Source organism: Salvelinus namaycush, chromosome 9 (genome assembly GCF_016432855.1).
Source record: "Salvelinus namaycush isolate Seneca chromosome 9, SaNama_1.0, whole genome shotgun sequence".
Lineage (NCBI taxonomy): Eukaryota > Metazoa > Chordata > Actinopteri > Salmoniformes > Salmonidae > Salvelinus > Salvelinus namaycush.
The window spans coordinates 43,683,866-43,705,311 of record NC_052315.1 but is presented as its reverse complement, the minus strand read 5'-3'; the positions used below and the strand labels follow the sequence as shown (position 1 = coordinate 43,705,311).

The 21,446-nt window shown below is 43.8% G+C and overlaps 1 protein-coding gene across 1 annotated transcript in view; it reads left to right on the top strand.

Annotated features, from left to right (window-relative positions):
• The window catches only part of LOC120053282 (bcl-2-like protein 13), a 40,315-nt gene extending 37,187 nt beyond the window's left edge, over window positions 1-3,128 (top strand). The window contains exon 6 of the mRNA XM_039000418.1: window positions 550-3,128. Within this exon, the coding sequence (XP_038856346.1) occupies window positions 550-1,509 (960 nt within the window). The 3' untranslated portion in view covers window positions 1,510-3,128. The remainder of the gene's footprint in view (window positions 1-549) is intronic.
• The last annotated feature ends 18,318 nt before the right edge of the window (window positions 3,129-21,446 follow it).

Genomic DNA, 21,446 nt, shown 5'->3' with positions numbered 1-21,446 from the left:
CCATGGGCTATGACCCTTTGTCAATGGTGTCGACTTCATCAAGACCAGGGTAGGGCCATAGAGCAACTCTAAACAAACGTTAAACCACAGAAGTCGTCATTAGATTGTGATATCCTCAGTGTTTTCCTTTAGAATGACCAGTAGGAAGTTAAGTCGAGACAAAAGGTCTGCGATAACACCGATGATGTACTTTAGCCTCAAGATGGGCTGATGTTGGGGTTTCAGGTGGTGACTGCACACTTTACCAGACCACATCAAAGCCTTTGTATTGCAACTCCTGTCAAATATAAGTGAAAGATGTGACATTGAACCTTACTGAGGTGTGCGTCACTTTTTTTACTGTGATATTGCTTTAAAATTTAAAAAAGGATCCGCACCTTTCTTAGCAGTGGACCAGTAGTGGCAGAGGTTTTGTCAGTCTTGTTTATTTATCCCACAAGGTCATAAGCTTATTATATCCCACCCATCAGCACTTTATTAAATGGGAACATGCAATGCTTGTTATTTTTGTTGTTCCATACTGACCACTGAACTTGCTCTCCCTCTCAGGGTACAGTGTTTAGCCTGGAGGAAGAGGAGCAGCAGGGCTTGATCATAGCCGAGGACAGCAACGACATCTATATACTGTCTGGAGAGCAGCTTCCCACATCGCTGCTGGGCACCGGAGACAGCAGTGGGTTGGGCAGCTGGCAGACAGAAAGCTTACCTGTGTCTCTGGCAGGCCACGAGTCCTGGGCACAGGTGGACATGATGGACCATCCCGAAGACATCAAGAGCCTGGAGAGCAACGAGGGCAACCTCGCAGAGGAGCGCAGCGAGAACAACTCTTCCAACTCTGACATCGTGCACGTGGAGCGAGAGGACGCAGAGGAGGTTGAGGGCGGGGCAGAGGAGCCTGAGCTGCAGGAGATCATGCTGAGCGTGCTGGGGACGGAGAGCGAGCTGGCCGAGCTGAGGGCGGAGTTTAGGGATGACACCCCGCCTCCTGTCCCAGCAGCTCCAGAGCCTGTGGTGGGATATCTGGAGGAGCCGGTCGTCGTCGAGACCCCTGCTCCCCTGTCGGCGGTCCCGTCAGAGCCAGAACCGCGTGCCCCATCCACTGTCCCTGTGTCAGAGCCCGAACCCCCTGCACCAGCCCCTGTGGTTGAGCCTGCCCCTGTTGAGGCAGCACCCGCCAAGGTGCCCCCTACTCCCCAACCAGCAGAGCAAGTTCCAGAACCAGAGCCAGTCCCAATGCCAGTCGCAGCAGCACCACCCCAGCCAGAGCCCGTTCCAGAGGAGCCCCAGCCTGAACCTCAGTCAGAGACTGTGCTGGAGCTGGCAGCAGCGCCTGTCCTGGAGGCACCCCAAGCCCCTGTGGAGACCCCTTTGGCCCCAGCTGAGGAGGCCCCAGTGCAAATGGAACCAGAGCCCAAGTTGGAGCTTCCAGTGCTGCTTTACGGGGGAGCTGCCCTGGTGGCCCTAGCTGCTGTAGTGGCCTGGGTAGTCCTGACCCACCGGAAGAGGTAGCCTAGCGGTGCTCCTGACCTGGGCCCCAGACCTCACCTCCTCCCTGGTCCCTGCCTAGCTCACTGCAGGTAACCTGGGCTGCTGTGCTGCCAACGCCCGGTGCACACACCATGGCAAAATTAACTCTTCTCTCTCTCTCTCCGTTTTTGTTTTCCCCCATTCTCATCTCTGCTGATCTGGCGTTTTGATATGTTTGTCTTCAGTTGTTCATTGCTGCCTCTATCACCTCAAACTGGAAAGGACATATTATACATTTTATCTTGGTTTCTCTGTTGTGTGTTTTCTGGGTGTGTGGTTCTGTCCTGTGCCATCTTGATGCACATGACCGATACAAGCAGGGTGTCTGTTACCCTCTCGGCTGGAGCTTCGGTACCTCTTTGTCCTCAGAGCCTAGTGGGTGTAGCTCAAGTCACAATTGCCAGTTCTGTTGCAAAAAAAAGTGTAGAGGAAAGGGCACCTATTCCAATAGATTTTTCTATCTGGAATGATTAGGGGAAAAGTATGTTCTTGACTACCTTATGTCCTCTGAAAAACAATCCTGTCTTAAAGAGCAGGTTTAGATGAGATGAACGTGGTTATGTAGAATTTTTTTTATGGCAGTTAACATAAAATTAGACTCATTTTTGTTTTTAGAATTATGTATGTGATGTTGGGATATAAGATTCACTACTGGAGACCCTGACGTGCCTGTAAAATGACTATCTGCAGAGTTAAAAGGGACAAAATTCTTCATATATAGCACTTAATTGAGATTATTAATATCACACTAAAATGTGAAGTAGATATATTTATGATGATCTACTCCCCCACTGTATTAATGGCTGATTGCCAGTCACTTACATTTATCATCAGTTGATGTAGTATTATTTAGTAAATTATTCGGGAGGATTTTTGGAAAATGAGGGATTCCACTTTAAGATGTGAATGGCATGCCTTGACTCAAGGGTATATATTTTCACATGAATATAATATATTATCACTGTACTTAATTTCATTCATTTAGCAAACACATATTTTGACACATGAGTCTTCTCTTTTATATAGTGTTGTAATGTATGGTCATATTGCAGTATTATAATAATTGCAATGAAATAGATTTGTTTTAATAGTGTCATAAAAAGGGACGAGCTGAGGATAAAGATTACCGCAGCTCACAGCCAGAGCCATTGCGTTTTATAACTTGCTGTCTCTTTGGTTTTGAGGGGACTGTGATCATGGGTGAATGTGTTATTCAACATTCCAGGCATGAAGATGCATCCTTGAAAATAGATGTATAGAACTGTCATTGGTCATTCAAGTTTGTGTGTGAGTGACAACGTCAACCACTCCTAAAGCCAGTTTAACCATGATGGCACCATGGTCAATACTGTTCCAGGCACTGTGTTCTGTCGACAGGGAATGGAGGGTTGGTAATGACTGCACCAAGATCCACTTTGTCTCTGTTTGGTGAATTTCATACTCATATGTTCAACTCAAAAGGTTTAAGATTGAAATATTAAACATGGAAGATATAGTCTGTCTACTTGATTTAATGTGAGACCTATATTAGAAGGAGAAATGTTTTCTTGACTCAATTTTATGCTCTCATTTCCAACTCGTGTATTTTAAGAAATAAGGCATGGGGGGGGGGGGGGGGTATATGGTCTATATATCACGGCTAAGGGCTGTTCTTAGGCGCGACACAACACGTCATGCCTGGATACAGCCCTTAGCCGTGGTATATTGGCCATATACCACAAACCCCCGAGGTGCCTTATTACATTGGTAACCAGTTTATAATATAATTGGAGAGGTAGAAAGATGTATGCCACGGGTATGACAAAACGTCTGACATACCACGGCTGTCAGCCAAACAGCATTCAGGGCTCGATCCACCTAGTTTATAATGGTAAATAACCTCACATGGACTGTTTTTTTTTCTTCCTCTACATGGTTTGCTGTTTGTCCCCTCTGCTGGCCCGAACTGCCCAACAAGCACTGCCTTGCCATTCCACTGTAATCCCATGGCATGCCTACCTTTCTACAGTAGAGACTTCTAAACTAAGCTTAACATCTGTGTCTGCTGGCTTCTTCCCACTACTAGCAAAGCTCCCTCCATTTCCCAAGCCTGAGTGGAAGTCTGTCCACAACTTGAAGAGTAGGAACAACACACATGCCAGCCCTGCCACAGACAATCAACAGAGCTAATGAAACCTCATATCTTCCTCTGTTTGTTGTGTACAATGTGAATCCAAAATAAACTGCACTGTAGGCCTCGAGTCAGGAGTAAAATAAATAAAGTATGTGTGTGTTTTAAGTTTATTTTTATAACTGGGCACTCTTTGGGAGCATGAAATGTGAACAATTGATCCGAATGATCAAGTAGTGATGGCCCTTGGTCTACAGCTAACTGGTTGTACAGCTTTGTTTTGTTCACCGGTTAGTGAATTCCCACAGCTTACTTGGTTAATATCAGTACTGTAAAGACTCACACAACTCTCACTACTACACTAACTGCACTGTTGCTTAGCCAAGTGTAGATACAACCATGTGTGTTTTGGGGTGGTAAACAACAGCAAGATGTGTGGGTGAGAAATTAAAGAATGGTTGTTGACCAGTGGAGGCTCCTCATGAGGAAGGGGAGGACCATCCTCAGTGAATTTCAGTAAAATAGTGAAACGTTAGTTATCCTTTTTAGATAACTATACTAAATACACTGCTCAAAAAAATAAAGGGAACACTTAAACAACACAATGTAACTCCAAGTCAATCACACTTCTGTGAAATCAAACTGTCCACTTAGGAAGCAACACTGATTGACAATAAATTTCACATGCTGTTGTGCAAATGGAATAGACAAAAGGTGGAAATTATAGGCAATTAGCAAGACACCCCCAAAAAAGGAGTGATTCTGCAGGTGGTGACCACAGACCACTTCTCATTCCTATGCTTCCTGGCTGATGTTTTGGTCACTTTTGAATGCTGGCGGTGCTCTCACTCTAGTGGTAGCATGAGACGGAGTCTACAACCCACACAAGTGGCTCAGGTAGTGCAGTTCATCCAGGATGGCACATCAATGCGAGCTGTGGCAAAAAGGTTTGCTGTGTCTGTCAGCGTAGTGTCCAGAGCATGGAGGCGCTACCAGGAGACAGGCCAGTACATCAGGAGACGTGGAGGAGGCCGTAGGAGGGCAACAACCCAGCAGCAGGACCGCTACCTCCGCCTTTGTGCAAGGAGGTGCACTGCCAGAGCCCTGCAAAATGACCTCCAGCAGGCCACAAATGTGCATGTGTCAGCATATGGTCTCACAAGGGGTCTGAGGATCTCATCTCGGTACCTACTGGCAGTCAGGCTACCTCTGGCGAGCACATGGAGGGCTGTGCGGCCCCACAAAGAAATGCCACCCCACACCATGACTGACCCATCGCCAAACCAGTCATGCTGGAGGATGTTGCAGGCAGCAGAACGTTCTCCACGGCGTCTCCAGACTCTGTCACGTCTGTCACATGTGCTCATGTGCTCAGTGTGAACCTGCTTTCATCTGTGAAGAGCATAGGGCGCCAGTGGTGAATTTGCCAATCTTGGTGTTCTCTGGCAAATGCCAAACGTCCTGCACGGTGTTGGGCTGTAAGCACAACCCCCACCTGTGGACGTCGGGCCCTCATACCACCCTCATGGAGTCTGTTTCTGACCGTTTGAGCAGACACATGCACATTTGTGGCCTGCTGGAGGTCATTTTGCAGGGCGCTGGCAGTGCACCTCCTTGCAAAAAGGCGGAGGTAGCGGTCCTGCTGCTGGGTTGTTGCCCTCCTACGGCCTCCTCCACGTCTCCTGATGTACTGGCCTGTCTCCTGGTAGCGCCTCCATGCTCTGGACACTACGCTGACAGACACAGCAAACCTTTTTGCCACAGCTCGCATTGATGTGCCATCCTGGATGAACTGCACTACCTGAGCCACTTGTGTGGGTTGTAGACTCCGTCTCATGCTACCACTAGAGTGAAAGCACCGCCAGCATTCAAAAGTGACCAAAACATCAGCCAGGAAGCATAGGAACTGAGAAGTGGTCTGTGATCACCACCTGCATAATCACTCCTTTTTTGGGAGTGTCTTGCTAATTGCCTATAATTTCCACCTTTTGTCTATTCCATTTGCACAACAGCATGTGAAATTTATTGTCAATCAGTGTTGCTTCCTAAGTGGACAGTTTGATTTCACAGAAGTGTGATTGACTTGGAGTTACATTGTGTTGTTTAAGTGTTCCCTTTATTTTTTTGAGCAGTGTATATTCACGTCGCCAAATAATGGATTAAAACACACTCTTTTGCAATGAATGTCTACAGCAGCCTCAACAGCACTCTGTAGGGTAGCGCTATGGTGTAGCCGGAGGACAGCTAGTTTCCGTTCTCCTCTGGGTACATTGACTTCAATACAAAACCTAGGAGGCTCGTGGTTCTCTCCCCGTTCCATAGACTAACACAATAATTATGACAACTTCCGGAAGACGTCCTCAACCTATCAGGGTTCTTGCAGCATGAACTGACATGTCCACCCAATCAAAGTATCAGACAATGAATCTAGTACTGAAAGCATACGCTACAGCTAGCTAGCACTGTGGAGCTTAAAATGTGAGTAGTTGACTGAGACAATAGTTTAAGTTTTGAACAAATTAATTTCTTTAAAAACGCATGCTATATATATATATATATATATATAAAAACATTTTTTTTTACTTAGCTAGCAAATTAGTTTGCCAGTTAGTTTAGCCTACTCAAACACCTGGCTCAAACAGAGAGGGATGCTTTGTTAGCTAGCTGGTTATGGCTATCCAACACTGGAACTCTTCCAAGTCAAGGTAAGCTTTTGGTTTTATAAATTTATTGCCACTGGGGCCTGCGGGTGTAACTGCTAAACTGCTTGCTGACTGTACTGCATGATTGTAGCTGGTTTACTAACGTGTTAGTGTGGCTATGTTGACTATGACGTTAGCTAATATGGTGACAACGATGTAGGCTGTGTGTAGCGGTTATGATATGAAGGTTTGGCTTGGAAAGTATTTTTCTTTTGCCTGGTCACAGACCGCTGATGGTCACAGACCGCCTGGTCACAGACCGCTGATGCACCAGCTGACCACTGGTGCACTGAAGTCCACAAGCGAAGGGAAAAGGAGAGGAGAACGAGTAGATGCGAAAAGGAATTGTACAAGGAGCAAAATTATCATGCAGTTTGTATGTCGCTGCAATGAAAGTGAACTGTTTGGATGTGATCAGGGGTGTATTCATTCCACCGATTCCGTTAAACTATGATAAACATACCTGAATTTGTTCAATAGAAACTCTCGTTTGCAACTGTTGGACTAATGATTACACCATAGATAAGCTAGATGCAGGCAAGAGTGTGCAAGGCGGTATTGAATGTGTCACTGTCCCCTTGACTAAAATTTATTTTGACCTGTGCACCTACGGTGTAAAGTTTCATTCATAGGCTAAATTGTAGCAACCTCGTGATAGGTATAGGGAAAATGTGAGGATCATATATTAGCCTAAATCTATTGATATATTTATTTATTTTATGGCCGTGCTCATAAAAAAACTTTGAATACAATTGTACAAGGATGCTTTCATGTAGGTCTGTTACATTTAGGTATGCTAATGAATCTGAAACAATGTACAAAGGGAACCAGTGAGTATTTGGAAAGTACAGTATAGATGTATTCTGAACAAAAACAAACGCAACATGTAAAGTGTTGGTCCCATGTTTCATGAGCTGAAATAAAAGATCCCAGAAATGTCCCATACGCAAAAAAATATTAGTTCTCGTGCAGAATTTTTTTAAATTCCTGTTAGTGAGCATATCTCCTTTGCCAAGATAATCCATCCAACTGACAGCTGTCGTATATCAAGAAGCTGATTAAACAGCATGATCATTACACAGGTGCACCTTGTGCTGGGAACAATAAGGCTACTCTAAAATGTGCAATTTAGTCACACAACACAATACCACAGATGTTTTGAGGGAGCGTGCATTTGGAATACCGACTGCAGGAATGTCCACCAGTGCTGTTGCGGGAGAATTTAATGTTAATTTCTCTACCATAAGCCGCCTCCATAATTTTTGAGAATTTGTCAGTATGTCCAACCGGCCTCACAACTGCAGTTCACATGTAACCACGCCAGACCAAGAGCTCCAAATCCGGCTTATTCACCTGCAGGATCGTCTGAGACCAGCCACCCTGACAGCTGATGAAACAGGAGTATTTCTGTCTGTAATAAAGCCCTTTTGTGGGGGAAAAACTCATTCTGATTGGCTGGCTTACAAGTGATTGGGCCTATGCCCTCCCAGGCCCACCCATGGCTGTGCCCCTGCCCAGTCATGTGAAATCCATAGATTAGGGCCCAATGAATTTATTTCAGTTGACTGATTTCCTTTATATGAACTGTAACTTTAATTAATTGTTGAATGTGATGTTTATTTTTGTGTAGTATAAAAGCCCCAACTTGGCTATTTTGTTCAGAGTTTCCTTTGTACAGTTAATAATTTCAACTATTACTTTGGTAAAAGGGTTAGTATTAACTTCTCACAAGGATTTTTTATTACCCCAAAGTGATTTTTAAATTTATATCCATGTGTCATATACAAGGATCAATACATTTTAAATGAGGATCATACAACAGACAAACCAAAAGGCATTTGGTTGTTGGAGAATGTAATACATAGCCTCCTAAAAAAAGAATACAACACTTTTTGAATCAAGTTATTACAAAAATAATATTAAAGTACAATAATTTATGTAGAAGAATGCCTTGTGTTACAAAATCAAGTTTTAATGAAAATGGCAGCAGTTTGCAGTTAATTCAGAGCTGGTAAGATAAATCACTTGTGTCCAAAATTCCAGCCATAAATACTTAGTATCACTTATTTTCTAAAACTAATTGAAACGTTCTATATTCACTGAGCAGCTTAAGAAAATAAGTGTGCTCATAAAAAACAATAATATGGCACTCTCACTATTGATTGGTAATCAAGCATGGGGCTCAGTGTCTAAGATTTGGGGTCCGTTCTGAAGTCACCTGGCTGTGGTAGGGTTTATGAACTGCAGTGCTGAACAGGTTCCGGAGAAGCAGAGGGGCGTGCTCACACACCTCCTTCACCAGGGTCAGAGTGAGGGCCATGATCACCCTCTTCTGGTGTAGATGGTCCAGCACAGTGCCCAGGCCCTGCTTCATTACCCACTCTACCTCCAGGACTAGGTGGTGCCTCTGTCTGTGTTCCTCATCTGTAGAAACACAGCACACATTGGACCAATGACTTATGGATTGATCCCACAACCCAGCACTAGATGCTACTGATCCCACAACCCAGCACTAGATGCTACTGATCCCACAACCCAGCACTAGATGCTACTGATCCCACAACCCAGCACTAGATGCTACTGATCCCACAACCCAGCACTAGATGCTACTGATCCCACAACCCAGCACTAGATGCTACTGATCCCACAACCCAGCACTAGATGCTACTGATCCCACAACCCAGCACTAGATGCTACTGATCCCACAACCCAGCACTAGATGCTACTGATCCCACAACCCAGCACTAGATGCTACTGATCCCATAACCCAGCACTAGATGCTACTGATCCCACAACCCAGCACTAGATGCTACTGATCCCACAACCCAGCACTAGATTCTACTGATCCCACAACCCAGCACTAGATGCTACTGATCCCACAACCCAGCATTAGATGCTACTGATCCCACAACCCAGCACTAGATGCTACTGATCCCACAACCCAGCACTAGATTCTACTGATCCCACAACCCAGCACTAGATGCTACTGATCCCACAACCCAGCACTAGATGCTACTGATCCCACAACCCAGCACTAGATGCTACTGATCCCACAACCCAGCACTAGATGCTACTGATCCCACAACCCAGCACTAGATTCTACTGATCCCACAACCCAGCACTAGATTCTACTGATCCCACAACCCAGCACTAGATGCTACTGATCCCACAACCCAGCACTAGATGCTACTGATCCCACAACCCAGCACTAGATGCTACTGTAGGATAACCCCCTGGGGTTTCAAGTCACAGCAGCAACAACATACTATGACTTGGACATACATTCCTAGACATAAACGTGGTATGTAGTTCTGAGCAATACAAATAACCCGAATTCCAGACACTCACCCCAATGGAATACTTCTGCAGCTTGGGCCACCACACGACACTCAAGCTGATCAGCTATTTCAATCAACCCAGCAGTGACGCCTGTCAGGGCTTCTGCCTCCTCAGGGTTCACTGGAGGGCAAAGAGAATGGAACTCAATCATACTGAATATGAACAGTTGTCAAGTATTGACATTTTAATGTCTACATCAAAGGCGGGCGGTGGCACCTTAATTTGGGAGGACGGACTCATAGTAATGGCTGGAACGGAATGAATGGCATGGTATCATACCATTCCGTGTTCTCCATTCCAAACATAATTATTAGCCGTTCTCCCCTCAGCAGCCTCCTATGGTCAACACAGTGTCATTTAGAATCACTTTCACGACAATGGGTCAACACAGATGTGCCAGGTCCTGTCACCCTAGTATAGTAAAGCTTCCCCGTAGATGTAGCTACAGCAGTAGAAAAACTTCCCCTTTTCTAAGGCACCCAGCTGAGGATGGATCTGTTACCGTGTCTGCTAAGCACATAGGGGTCGTTCCACTTGTAAAAAGCGTAAGAAAGAGGATTGACACCCACCATCTCAGATTATTATGAAATTGTTTGTTGTTAGCAATCCTGCAACATTATTTTGTTGAAATAACATTTAATCTCTGAGAAATTAATCTAATTGGTTGCACCTAAATTGTCCATTTTAATGTATAGGATTCATATAATATTCAATAAATATAGTACCTAACATCCAAATTGGACAAAACATTTTTTCTAACAATTCCACCCCAGCGACAAGTATACAGTATCAATTCTCTGTCTGACAAGTAGTATGGAGCTGTGGCTCAGTCTTAAAAAATGTTTGACCTAATAGCACGAATAGCACCATCTTGTGCTCAGAACCTGGTAGTATCAGGATGTAGGATGGGACATAAACCTAATAGCTTCAATGACTAATGTCTCTGAACAGGGGAAGAAACCACCAAATTCCCTGGGAATACATTACATAGGATGAAGAAACAATACTCTGAGCTCCATACTACTTGTCAGACATAGAGAATTGATACTGTATACTCGTTGTTGGGGTAGAATTGGTGTGGGGGGGGTCCGTGGGTGGCTTTTGACATTTTCTTTGGATTACTCATGTCTTACTCATTGTTAGAAAAAGTTTGGTCAAAATCGGATGTTATGTACTATTTTTAATGTTTATTATATGAATCCTATAAATTAAAATGGCCCATTTGGGTGCAATCAATTAGCTTAATTTATCTGAGATCAAATTATATTTCAACAAAATAATGTTGCAGGAATGCTAATCTCATCTGTTTCTAACTACAGAAACAATTTCAGAACAATCTTGAGATGGTGGGTGTCATGGCTTGCATAAACGACATGGAACGACACATAGACCAACAACTTGACCTACCAGTTACCTATATTCTGTTTGTTGTGTGCTTACTTTAATCAGATTAAACAATGTACAAACTTGTATTTGTCAATCAAACCCATATTTATTCCCCTGTCATATTTATGTGACTATTTTACCAAGGTGCATTTGAAACTGAATGTGAAACCTTGCTGTCACTGGTTTAGTCATTCAAAATGAGGAACACTTGTCAAAACTAAGTGAATGTGACTTTAATGGCATTTAAATCATATAGGGCCAAATTCCAACATAGGAAATTAAGCCTTTCTTATGCACATCTTTCCTATTTACTTCTCAGTAGTTGGTATTCAGACTTCCTTATGAAGGTGCGTAAAGGGCTTTGCAGGCGTGGCTCCCTTGCGCTCTGAATAAATGTAATTTAACCACTGAAAATCCTCTCACTTGCTGGCCAACAGATTTTCTTGTGGAGTTTTCATTCAATAGGGTTTTCAGTATATTTATCTTAAGCCACCCCTTTAAATACGGTGTACCTTTTAATTAGAATTTTGTCGACAGACTAGAATACATGGAGAGAACGGGTTCATTTAAAAAAAAAAAATTCACCTTTATTTAACCAAGTAGGCCAGTTGAGAACAAGTTCTCATTTACAACTGCAACCTGGCCAAGATAAAGCAAAGCAGTGCGACAAAAACAACACAGAGTTACACATAAACAAACGTACAGTCAATAACACAATAGAAAAATCTAGGTACAGTGTGTGCAAATGTAGAAGAGTAGGGAGGTGAGGCAATAAATAGGTCATGGAGGCGAAATAATTACAATTTAGCATTAACACTGGAGTGATAGATGTGCAGATGATGAAGTGCAAGTAGAGATACTGGTGTGCAAAAGAGCAAAAATAAATAACAGTATGGGGATGAGGTAGTCGGGTGGGCTATTTACAGATTGGCTGTGTACAGGTACAGAGATTAGAGAATTGGAGATTATTAACTGCTCTGACAGCTGATGCTTAAAGTTAGAGAGGGAGATATAAGACTCCAGCTTCAGTGATTTTTGCAATTCATTCCAGTCATTGGCAGCAGAGAACTGGAAGGAAAGGCGACCAAAGGAAGTGTTGGCTTTGGGGATGACCAGTAAAATATACCTGCTGGAGCGCGTGCTACATGTGGGTGTTGCTATGGTGACCAGTGAGCTGAGATAAGGCGGAGCTTTACCTAGCATAGACTTATAGATGACCCGGAGCCAGTGGGTTTGGCGACGAATATGTAGTGAGGGCCAGCCAACGAGAGCATACAGGTCGCAGTGGTGGGTAGTATATGGAGCTTTGGTGACAAAACAGATGGCACTGTGATAGACTACATCCAGTTTCCTGAGTAGAGTGTTGGAGGCTATTTTGTAAATGACACCGCCGAAGTCAATGATCTAGGATAGTCAGTTTTACGAGGGTAAGTTTGGCAGCATGATTAAAGGAGGCTTTGTTGCGAAATAGGAAGCCAATTCTAGATTTATCTTTGGATTGGAGATGCTTAATGTGAGTCTGGAAGGAGAGATTACAGTCTAACCAGACACCTAGGTATTTGTAGTTGTCCACATATTCTAAGTCAGAACCGGTACAAGAACCAGAACGGGTTCATAAAATAGCGATCAATAAAAGAATGCCATCAATGCATCTTTGTCTCCGTTTCAGCACCAACTGGTAGACTTAAAAATACTCAGATCTTGTAGATTATATAGCCACATTTTAGGGTTAGAAAAGTATATATGAATCATAAAAAAACAGGTTTGGAGAGCCTTTATGCACAAAATATATTGATGAATCAAAAATACAGTGGTTTGATCATCCTGAAAGTTGGCATATTCAAATTCAATCCATGACATATTGGAAGGTGGGAAAAAGTGTGCAATAAGGGTTGAACAATAGTCCTATAAATCTAGCTTAATCCTCACTTATCATGGAACAGTATGACAACGGACCAGTCGTCGTGAACGTGTACCAGGCTCCAGGTTTAAGCTGCTACGTGAGTTCCATAATGATTAAAATAGGCTACATGTCCCAAATTATTATGATCCACTAATGCTAGCGACCCTCAGGAACAACTACACAGACGTGAGAGGAAAGAAATGTCAACGGAATGAAATTATGTGAAATGTAAGTTACAAATTGAAGAAAAATAACACTAAAGTGGCATTTATAAATGTACAGTATGTGAGTATTACTGACGTTGGCTCCCGATAGTGACTAATATTCAACATGATACAAATTGTCTAGAAAAAAGAAGAGAAAATCCCGATCATAGGCTATAATAACTTATTGTCGGAAGCTTGTGGAAGGCTACCCGAAACGTTTGACCCAAGTTAAACATTTGAAAAGGCAATGCTACCAAGTACTAATTGAGTGTATGTAAACTTCTGACCCACTGGGAATGTGATGAAATAAAAGCTGAAGTAAATTATTCTCTCTCCTATTATTCTGACATTTCACATTCTTAAAATAAAGTGTTGATCCTTACTGACCTAAGACAGGGAATTTTTACTAGGATTAAATGTCAGGAATTGTGAAAAACTGAGTTTAAATGTATTTGGCTAAGGTGTATGTAAACTTCTGACTTCAACTGTACATTGAATGTTAATATTGTGAACCTACGTTACATAATTTTACCTCCTGTTTCAGGAAGTGATGTCACTGAGTACTGCCCCTATGTATAGGACCTTCCACCCCCACCTGGGATATGGATGCCTGATGAAGACCTAAGGGTCAAAATGTTGTTATAAATAAAATCACCTGGGAGCCTGAGCAGTAGTGTGCAGCGTTCTCCTTTCTGTTTTCCATGAGTTTGTCTACAACTCCAGCACCAACTGTTCATTGAGCATAAATAGATATACCTTGGACGGGAGAAATGCTTCAGGTGACGTATGTCTTGGTTCCATTCTAAAAGAGGAGATGGTGATAATATCACATAGCAAAACCCACTCAGTCTCATAACACTAGATATTCAGATAGCACATGGTGGCAAGGCCATGAAACAAGCACCAAATGCAGAAAATAATACATTTCACAATCACAACAGAGCCCTTAGTTGGGTTACCTGCGTCCACAGTCATCATCGTCGATTCTTCCTCTTGTAGTGCTCTCTGTTCCTGCGGACCGTGTCGGGGGTGAAGGGGTTCACGTTGACAGAGCGTGCGGCTGCACTGGGCAGGGTCAGTAGAAATGGTGAAGCGCAGGGCCGTCGGACTGCATCATTTCTTGGTGCTGAAACTGGGTAGACCTGACTTGGACAGCATTCTCTCCAATTCCATTAAAAGCACTGTCATCTCCACAAATAAGTCTCCCCTATCCGACCTGCACGTCTTCACACTACTCAACACTGCAGCCGAATCAGAGCAGGTCACCACTCCAAGTGGTTTCACCTCCTCCACCCATCTCAAACCTATAATCATGGCCATCCACTCAGCTGCATACACTGACACATAATCAGTTAACAGCTTACATTGAAATCTGGGAAATACACCCCTGCCACCACCCTAGCACTGACTGATGGTACCTTTGAACCAACTGTATATATCCTTAAAATTGAATAAAACCGATTATCTATATCTCTCTCCACACACTGTCTCACGTCCTCACCCCATTCTCTCCTACCCTCAATCATATCCACATCTACACTTGGTTTCGTAAACAGCCACGGAGGAACATTCCCCAATGTAATTGCCAGCCCTATCTCTCTCTCTCTCCCCCAGTCCATATTCTACCACTTTCTGCCCAATTGTCCACCCATACACTCTCTGCTTACCCACTCCTCGCTCCCAGCATTCCCCAGCTGCTGTTACCGCAGGATGTCCTTCTGAACTCCCTTTCAACCTCACCCAGTACACTAATGCAAGTTTGTCTCTCCTTATCCTCAGTGGCAGTTCTCCACTATCCACCTGCAATGCCTCAGCAGGTGTCGTCCTGAAGGGATCCACACACAATCTCAGGGCCCTTGACTGTATCCTATCCAGGCGCTGTAGTACCGTTTTGGCTGTCGATCCATATACAAAGCACCCATAATCCAAAGACAACATGATCAATGCCTAATACATACACAACAGTGTTTGTCTATCTGACCTCCAATCATATCCTGCCACTGCCCTCATGGGGTTCAGCACCTTCCTACACGTAATATACTCAACATGTCTCTTCCACGTAAGCCTCTTATCAAACCACATACCTAAATACTTAAACTCAGACACCCTACCTATATACTGACTGTATATTTGCAGCCTAACATCTTGAACCTGGTGGAAATTCAACACCAGGAACACCTGAAGTCAGTATTAAATTAATCCCCCTTTATCACGACCGGAGAGGTTCACAAACTCAATCCAAGCTTGATGCTACACAAACAAGTCATATAAGCATGATTTACATTATTCATTATTCACGTTGGTTCCTGCATGTGACTGACTGACACCCCACAAGGCTTCTTCTCTCCAAGCTGGGACCTAGAAACTGAGATACTCCTTTTGGTTCCCATAGCAATGTTCTGGGCGTACTGCCAATTGTTCTGAAGAGGAGGTCACAGTCACCTGCACGAACCAAGATGGAGTGAGAGGAGATGCTGTGTACAATTCAAGGCTTTCTTTTCAGACAATAAAGTGTTCCCTCACACCTTCCTCCTAGAAAACACCATAAAGCAGGACTTGGCCACAGACATCCTAAACCCCCATGTTAGAGGCCAATCTTCCACAACTCCCACAGCTTCTTGCATCTTCCTCATCACATATTTTACATTCCCACCACTCTTCCATACAGCCCCATAATCAGCATACAGTATATTCGGAAAGTATTCAGACCCCTTGACTTTTTCCACATTTTGTTAGGTTACAACCTTATTCTAAAATTGATCAAATATGCTTTTTTCTCATCAATCTACACATAATACCCCATAATGACAAAGCAAAAACAGGTTTTAGGTTTTTAGAAATGTATGCAAATGTATTACAAAAAAATTCTATATATATACATTTACATAAGTATTCTTTACCTGGTTTTACAAACGGCTACAACACGTACATTTCCACCCAGGTATCACCACAGTCCTCCCAACCCATTTTCTTTACATGATATAGTTGTAACGTTTCTTTCTACCAACACTGGAATTCCCAAAATTTTACCCTTTCCCATAAATTTTTTAAAACATTTCAACATTTCGGTCCGTCTATAGTGGAGCAAAATTCCCGCCACGCCTCCCTTTTCGCTGTCTTAAACGTTCTTCTCGCCATCGCTCTCTGTAACGTTCGTCATATTCCTCCTCCTCGGACGAGGAGAGGCGAGAAGGATCGGACCAATACGCGGAGTGGTTAGTGTTCATGATGAATGATTTATTATAATGGAAAAAACTGAACACTGAAAATACAAAACAAATAAATGAAGTGCAGAAAACAGATACAGTACCGTGTGGTGAAAAACACAAACACGGAAACAAACACCCACAAAACACACGTGAAACCCAGGCTGCCTAAGTATGATTCTCAATCAGGGACAACGATTGACAGCTGCCTCTGATTGAGAATCATACCAGGCCGAACACAAAAATCCCAACATAGAAAATCAACCATAGACAAACCCACCCAACTCACGCCCTGACCAACTAAAATAAATACAAGACAAAGGAAAGGAAAACAGGTCAGGAATGTGACACTCTCTTCCTTTGATACTCCATGAGATTCCTTTCTGTCAAGCCATTCTTTAGTACCTGTAGAGCTACTGTATATATCCCTTTCCTGTAACACCTTTGAGCACTCATCTTTCCTCCATGGCACCACCCACGGTCTTCCTCCCCCGAACACACTGGAACGTCACATCTGCATATAATTACAGAAGTTACTGCCTCATAGTGATGGGTCGTTTGCGAAGAGCCGGCTCTTGTAGATGAACGTTGGGAGCAGGCTCGCATATCAGAAGAGCCGAATCTATTTATAAAAATATTTTAAAAATTAAGATATGAATAATCAAAATATTTAAATTAATAGAATTAACTAATTCAAAGAACAAAAAAAGAAATACATTAATATAGGCCTAGGACAGAGGTTTTAGAAATTATAGCAATAGTCTAAATCCAATGTACACAATTCCAAGCAGGAAAAACCTTTCAAAATCACTTATTCCACAACTGTACGAGAGCACACAGACTGATTTGAGTTCAGCGACAGACACACCTCAGAGAACTTGGCAGAGGAACTGTTGAGAGTGGCCTGAGAACGGCAAGTAGATGGAAAAGTGGTCTGTTGTGTTAGCGACAATGCAGCTGACATAACCAAAGCCATAAAAATTTTAAAATGGACCCATCATCCATGTCTTGCCCACACAATCAACCTGATTGTAAGAGATGCTCTGAAGGTGATGAAGCCCACTGTGGACAAAGTGAAAGCAGCTGTGGAATACTTCCACAGGAGTACAGTAGGTGCTGAAAAACTAAAGTCTACACAACGCCAGATGGGGATGCCTGAGCTGAGGCCAGTCAAGACTGCACTACAAGGTGGAATTCAACATTGTATATGTTGAAGCGGTTTCTTGAGTCAAAGGATGCCATCATCTCTACCCTGGCCATTGTCAATGCACCTGTTGATGCTCTGATCCAAGAGGAATGGGAGGTGGTGGAGGAGGTGTGCAGAGGACTGGAACCCTTTGAGCAGGTCACTGTGGAGATGAGTGGAGAGAGGTACGGTAAGCAGTTATTACTGGATTAAATAATGATGTGGTATTATATATTGTGGCATACAGCAGGTCAGCCACCAGGGGGAGACCAGGGGGAGACTGGTCGAGGTCTGGTGACAGACGGAGTATACATCAAGAGGCAATGGCTTCATCTACTGGACGTGCCAGGTCTCGACGGGCTCTCCGGCCAGGACTAATTGGGGCTGATTGGGGATTGGTGAGTAATCAAGGGCTAATTGCTCACCAGTTGTACAAGTCCCATAAAGCTGCCAGAAGGGCAGCACACAGGGGAGAGACTAGGGGAGGAAAGGACTCCCGTATAGTTGGGGACAGTACCAGAGGTAACAGGAGGGAGTTCAGTTTTTGATCCCCACAGGATACAGCAAGACCCGGAGCCCAGAAGACGGTATCCTGGAGAGCGTCTCTTGGGGGAGACCTATTCTTTTCTTTTGGACTTTTATTTTAATAAACACCTTTGAAACTGAGCTTATTCTACTCTGTCCGTGTCTGATCTGTGTAAACATTTTGACCCAACCCCCTGGTCTGCCACAATATGTATATGAGCAGTACATGAAGATGTAGTGTCAGTAGACAAAACATGAACCTGAACTACAGTGGGGCAAAAAAGTATTTAGTCAGCCACCAATTGTGCAAGTTCTCCCACTTAAAAAGATGAGAGAGGCCTGTAATTTTCATCATAGGTACACTTCAACTATGACAGACAAAATTAGAAAAAACAATCCAGAAAATCACATTGTAGGATTTTTAATGAATTTATTTGCAAATTATGGTGGAAAATAAGTATTTGGTCACCTACAAACAAGCAAGATTTCTGGCTCTCACAGACCTGTAACTTCTTCTTTAAGAGGCTCCTCTGTCCTCCACTCGTTACCTGTATTAATGGCACCTGTTTGAACTTGTTATTAGTATAAAAGACACCTGTCCACAACCTCAAACAGTCACACTCCAAACTCCACTATGGCCAAGACCAAAGAGCTGTCAAAGGACACCAGAAACAAAATTGTAGACCTGCACCAGGCTGGGAAGACTGAATCTGCAATAGGTAAGCAGCTTGGTTTGAAGAAATCAACTGTGGGAGCAATTATTAGGAAATGGAAGACATGCAAGACCACTGATAATCTCCCTCGATCTGGGGCTCCACGCAAGATCTCATCCCGTGGGGTGAAAATGATCACAAGAACGGTGAGCAAAAATCCAAGAACCACACGGGGGGACCTAGTGAATGACCTGCAGAGAGCTGGGACCAAAGTAACAAAGCCTACCATCAGTAACACACTACGCCGCCAGGGACTCAAATCCTGCAGTGCCAGACGTGTCCCCCTGCTTAAGCCAGTACATGTCCAGGCCCGTCTGAAGTTTGCTAGAGAGCATTTGGATGATCCAGAAGAAGATTGTGAGAATGTCATATGGTCAGATGAAACCAAAATAGAACTTTTTGGTAAAAACTCAACTCGTCGTGTTTGGAGGACAAAGAATGCTGAGTTGCATCCAAAGAACACCATACCTACTGTGAAGCATGGGGGTGGAAACATCATGCTTTGGGGCTGTTTTTCTACAAAGGGACCAGGACGACTGATCCGTGTAAAGGAAAGAATGAATGGGGCCATGTATCATAAGATTTTGAGTGAAAACCTCCTTCCATCAGCAAGGGCATTGAAGATGAAACGTGGCTGGGTCTTTCAGCATGACAATGATCCCAAACACACCGCCCGGGCAACGAAGGAGTGGCTTCGTAAGAAGCATTTCAAGGTCCTGGAGTGGCCTAGCCAGTCTCCAGATCTCAACCCCATAGAAAATCTTTGGAGGGAGTTGAAAGTCCGTGTTGCCCAGCAACAGCCCCAAAACATCACTGCTCTAGAGGAGATCTGCTTGGAGGAATGGGCCAAAATATCAGCAACAGTGTGTGAAAACCTTGTGAAGACTTACAGAAAACGTTTGACCTCTGTCATTGCCAACAAAGGGTATATAACAAAGTATTGAGAGAAACTTTTGTTATTGACCAAATACTTATTTTCCACCATAATTTGCAAATTAATTCATTAAAAATCCTACAATGTGATTTTCTGGATTTTTTTTCTCATTTTGTCTGTCATAGTTGAAGTGTACCTATGATGAAAATTACAGGCCTCTCTCATCTTTTTAAGTGGGAGAACTTGCACAATTGGTGGCTGACTAAATACTTTTTTGCCCCACTGTAATAAGTTACTGTTCTCTCTTTTCAGTTATGTGACAGCCTCAAAAATGATACTCCTGTGTAAGGGTCTGCAGCAAATCACAGCCAGCCGCCAGAGAGAAGCAAATGTAACAACAGGACATGTGACAGAGTTGATGGACACCCTATGTTCATCAATGGACAGAAAGTTCCACAGAATGGAATATAATCACGCACTTGACCCCAGGTTTAAGAAGTTAGCCTTCAATGATGCCAGAGCAATTGATGAGGCTCTTCAAAGAATAACCTCAGCAGCAGGGAGGGACAGCCCCAGCAGTCAGCTGGCTCAGGCACCAGGGCAAAAGGAAGAAGAGGGATCAGATTGAGCAGAAGCACCAGCAGTAGTGCCACAAACGTCTGCTGTTTGGATGCTGTTTGACGAGAGAGCAACTGGGGATGCAGCACGAGTTGGCGCCCCCCCTTGGGTTGTGCCGTGGGGGAGATATTCGTTGGTAACACTCGGCCTTGTCTCAGGATGGTAGGTCGAAGGTTGGAGATATCCCTCCAGTGGTGTGGGGGCTGTGCTTTGGCAAAGTGGGTGGGGTTATATCCTGCCTGTTTGGCCCTGTCCGAGGGTATCGTCGGACGGGGCCACAGTGACTCCCGACCCCTCCTGTCTCAGCCTCCAGTATTTATGCTGCAATAGTTTATGTGTTGGGGGGCTAGGGTCAGTCTGTTATATCTGGAGTATTTCTCCTGTCTTATCCGGTGTCCTGTGTGAATTTTTAAGTATGCTCTCTCTAATTCTCTCTTTCTCTCTTTTTCTTTCTTTCTCTTCTTTCTCTTCTTTCTTTCTTTCTTTCTTTCTTTCTTTCTTTCTTTCTTTCTTTCTTTCTTTCTTTCTCTCTCTCTCGGAGGACCTGAGCCCTGGGACCATGCTAGCCTGATGACTCCTTGCTGTCCACATGGTCGTGCTGCTGCTCCAGTTTCAACTGTTCTGTCTGCGGCTATGGAACCCTGACCTGTTCACCAGACGTGCTACCTGTTCCAGACCTGCTGTTTTCAACTCTCTAGAGACAGCAGGAGCGGTAGAGATACTCTGAATGATCGGATATGAAAAGCCAACTGACATTTACTCCTGAGGTGCTGACCTTTTGCACCCTCTACAACTACTGTGATTATTATTATTTGACCCTGCTGGTCGTCTATGAACATTTGATCATCTTGGCCATGTTCTGTTATAATCTCCACCCGGCACAGCCAGAAGAGGACTGGCCACCACTCATAGCCTGGTTCCTCTCTAGGTTTCTTCCAAGGTTCTGGCCTTTCTAGGGAGTTTTTCCTAGCCACCGTGCTTCTACACCTGCATTGCTTACTGTTTGGGGTTTTAGGCTGGGTTTCTGTACAGCAATTTGTGACATCAGCTGATGTAAGAAGGGCTTTATAAATACATTTGATTGATTGATTGAAGGAATCCCTCAGCAGATGCCATAATGGAGGTCCGATCCTATTTGGAGGAGCACCTCC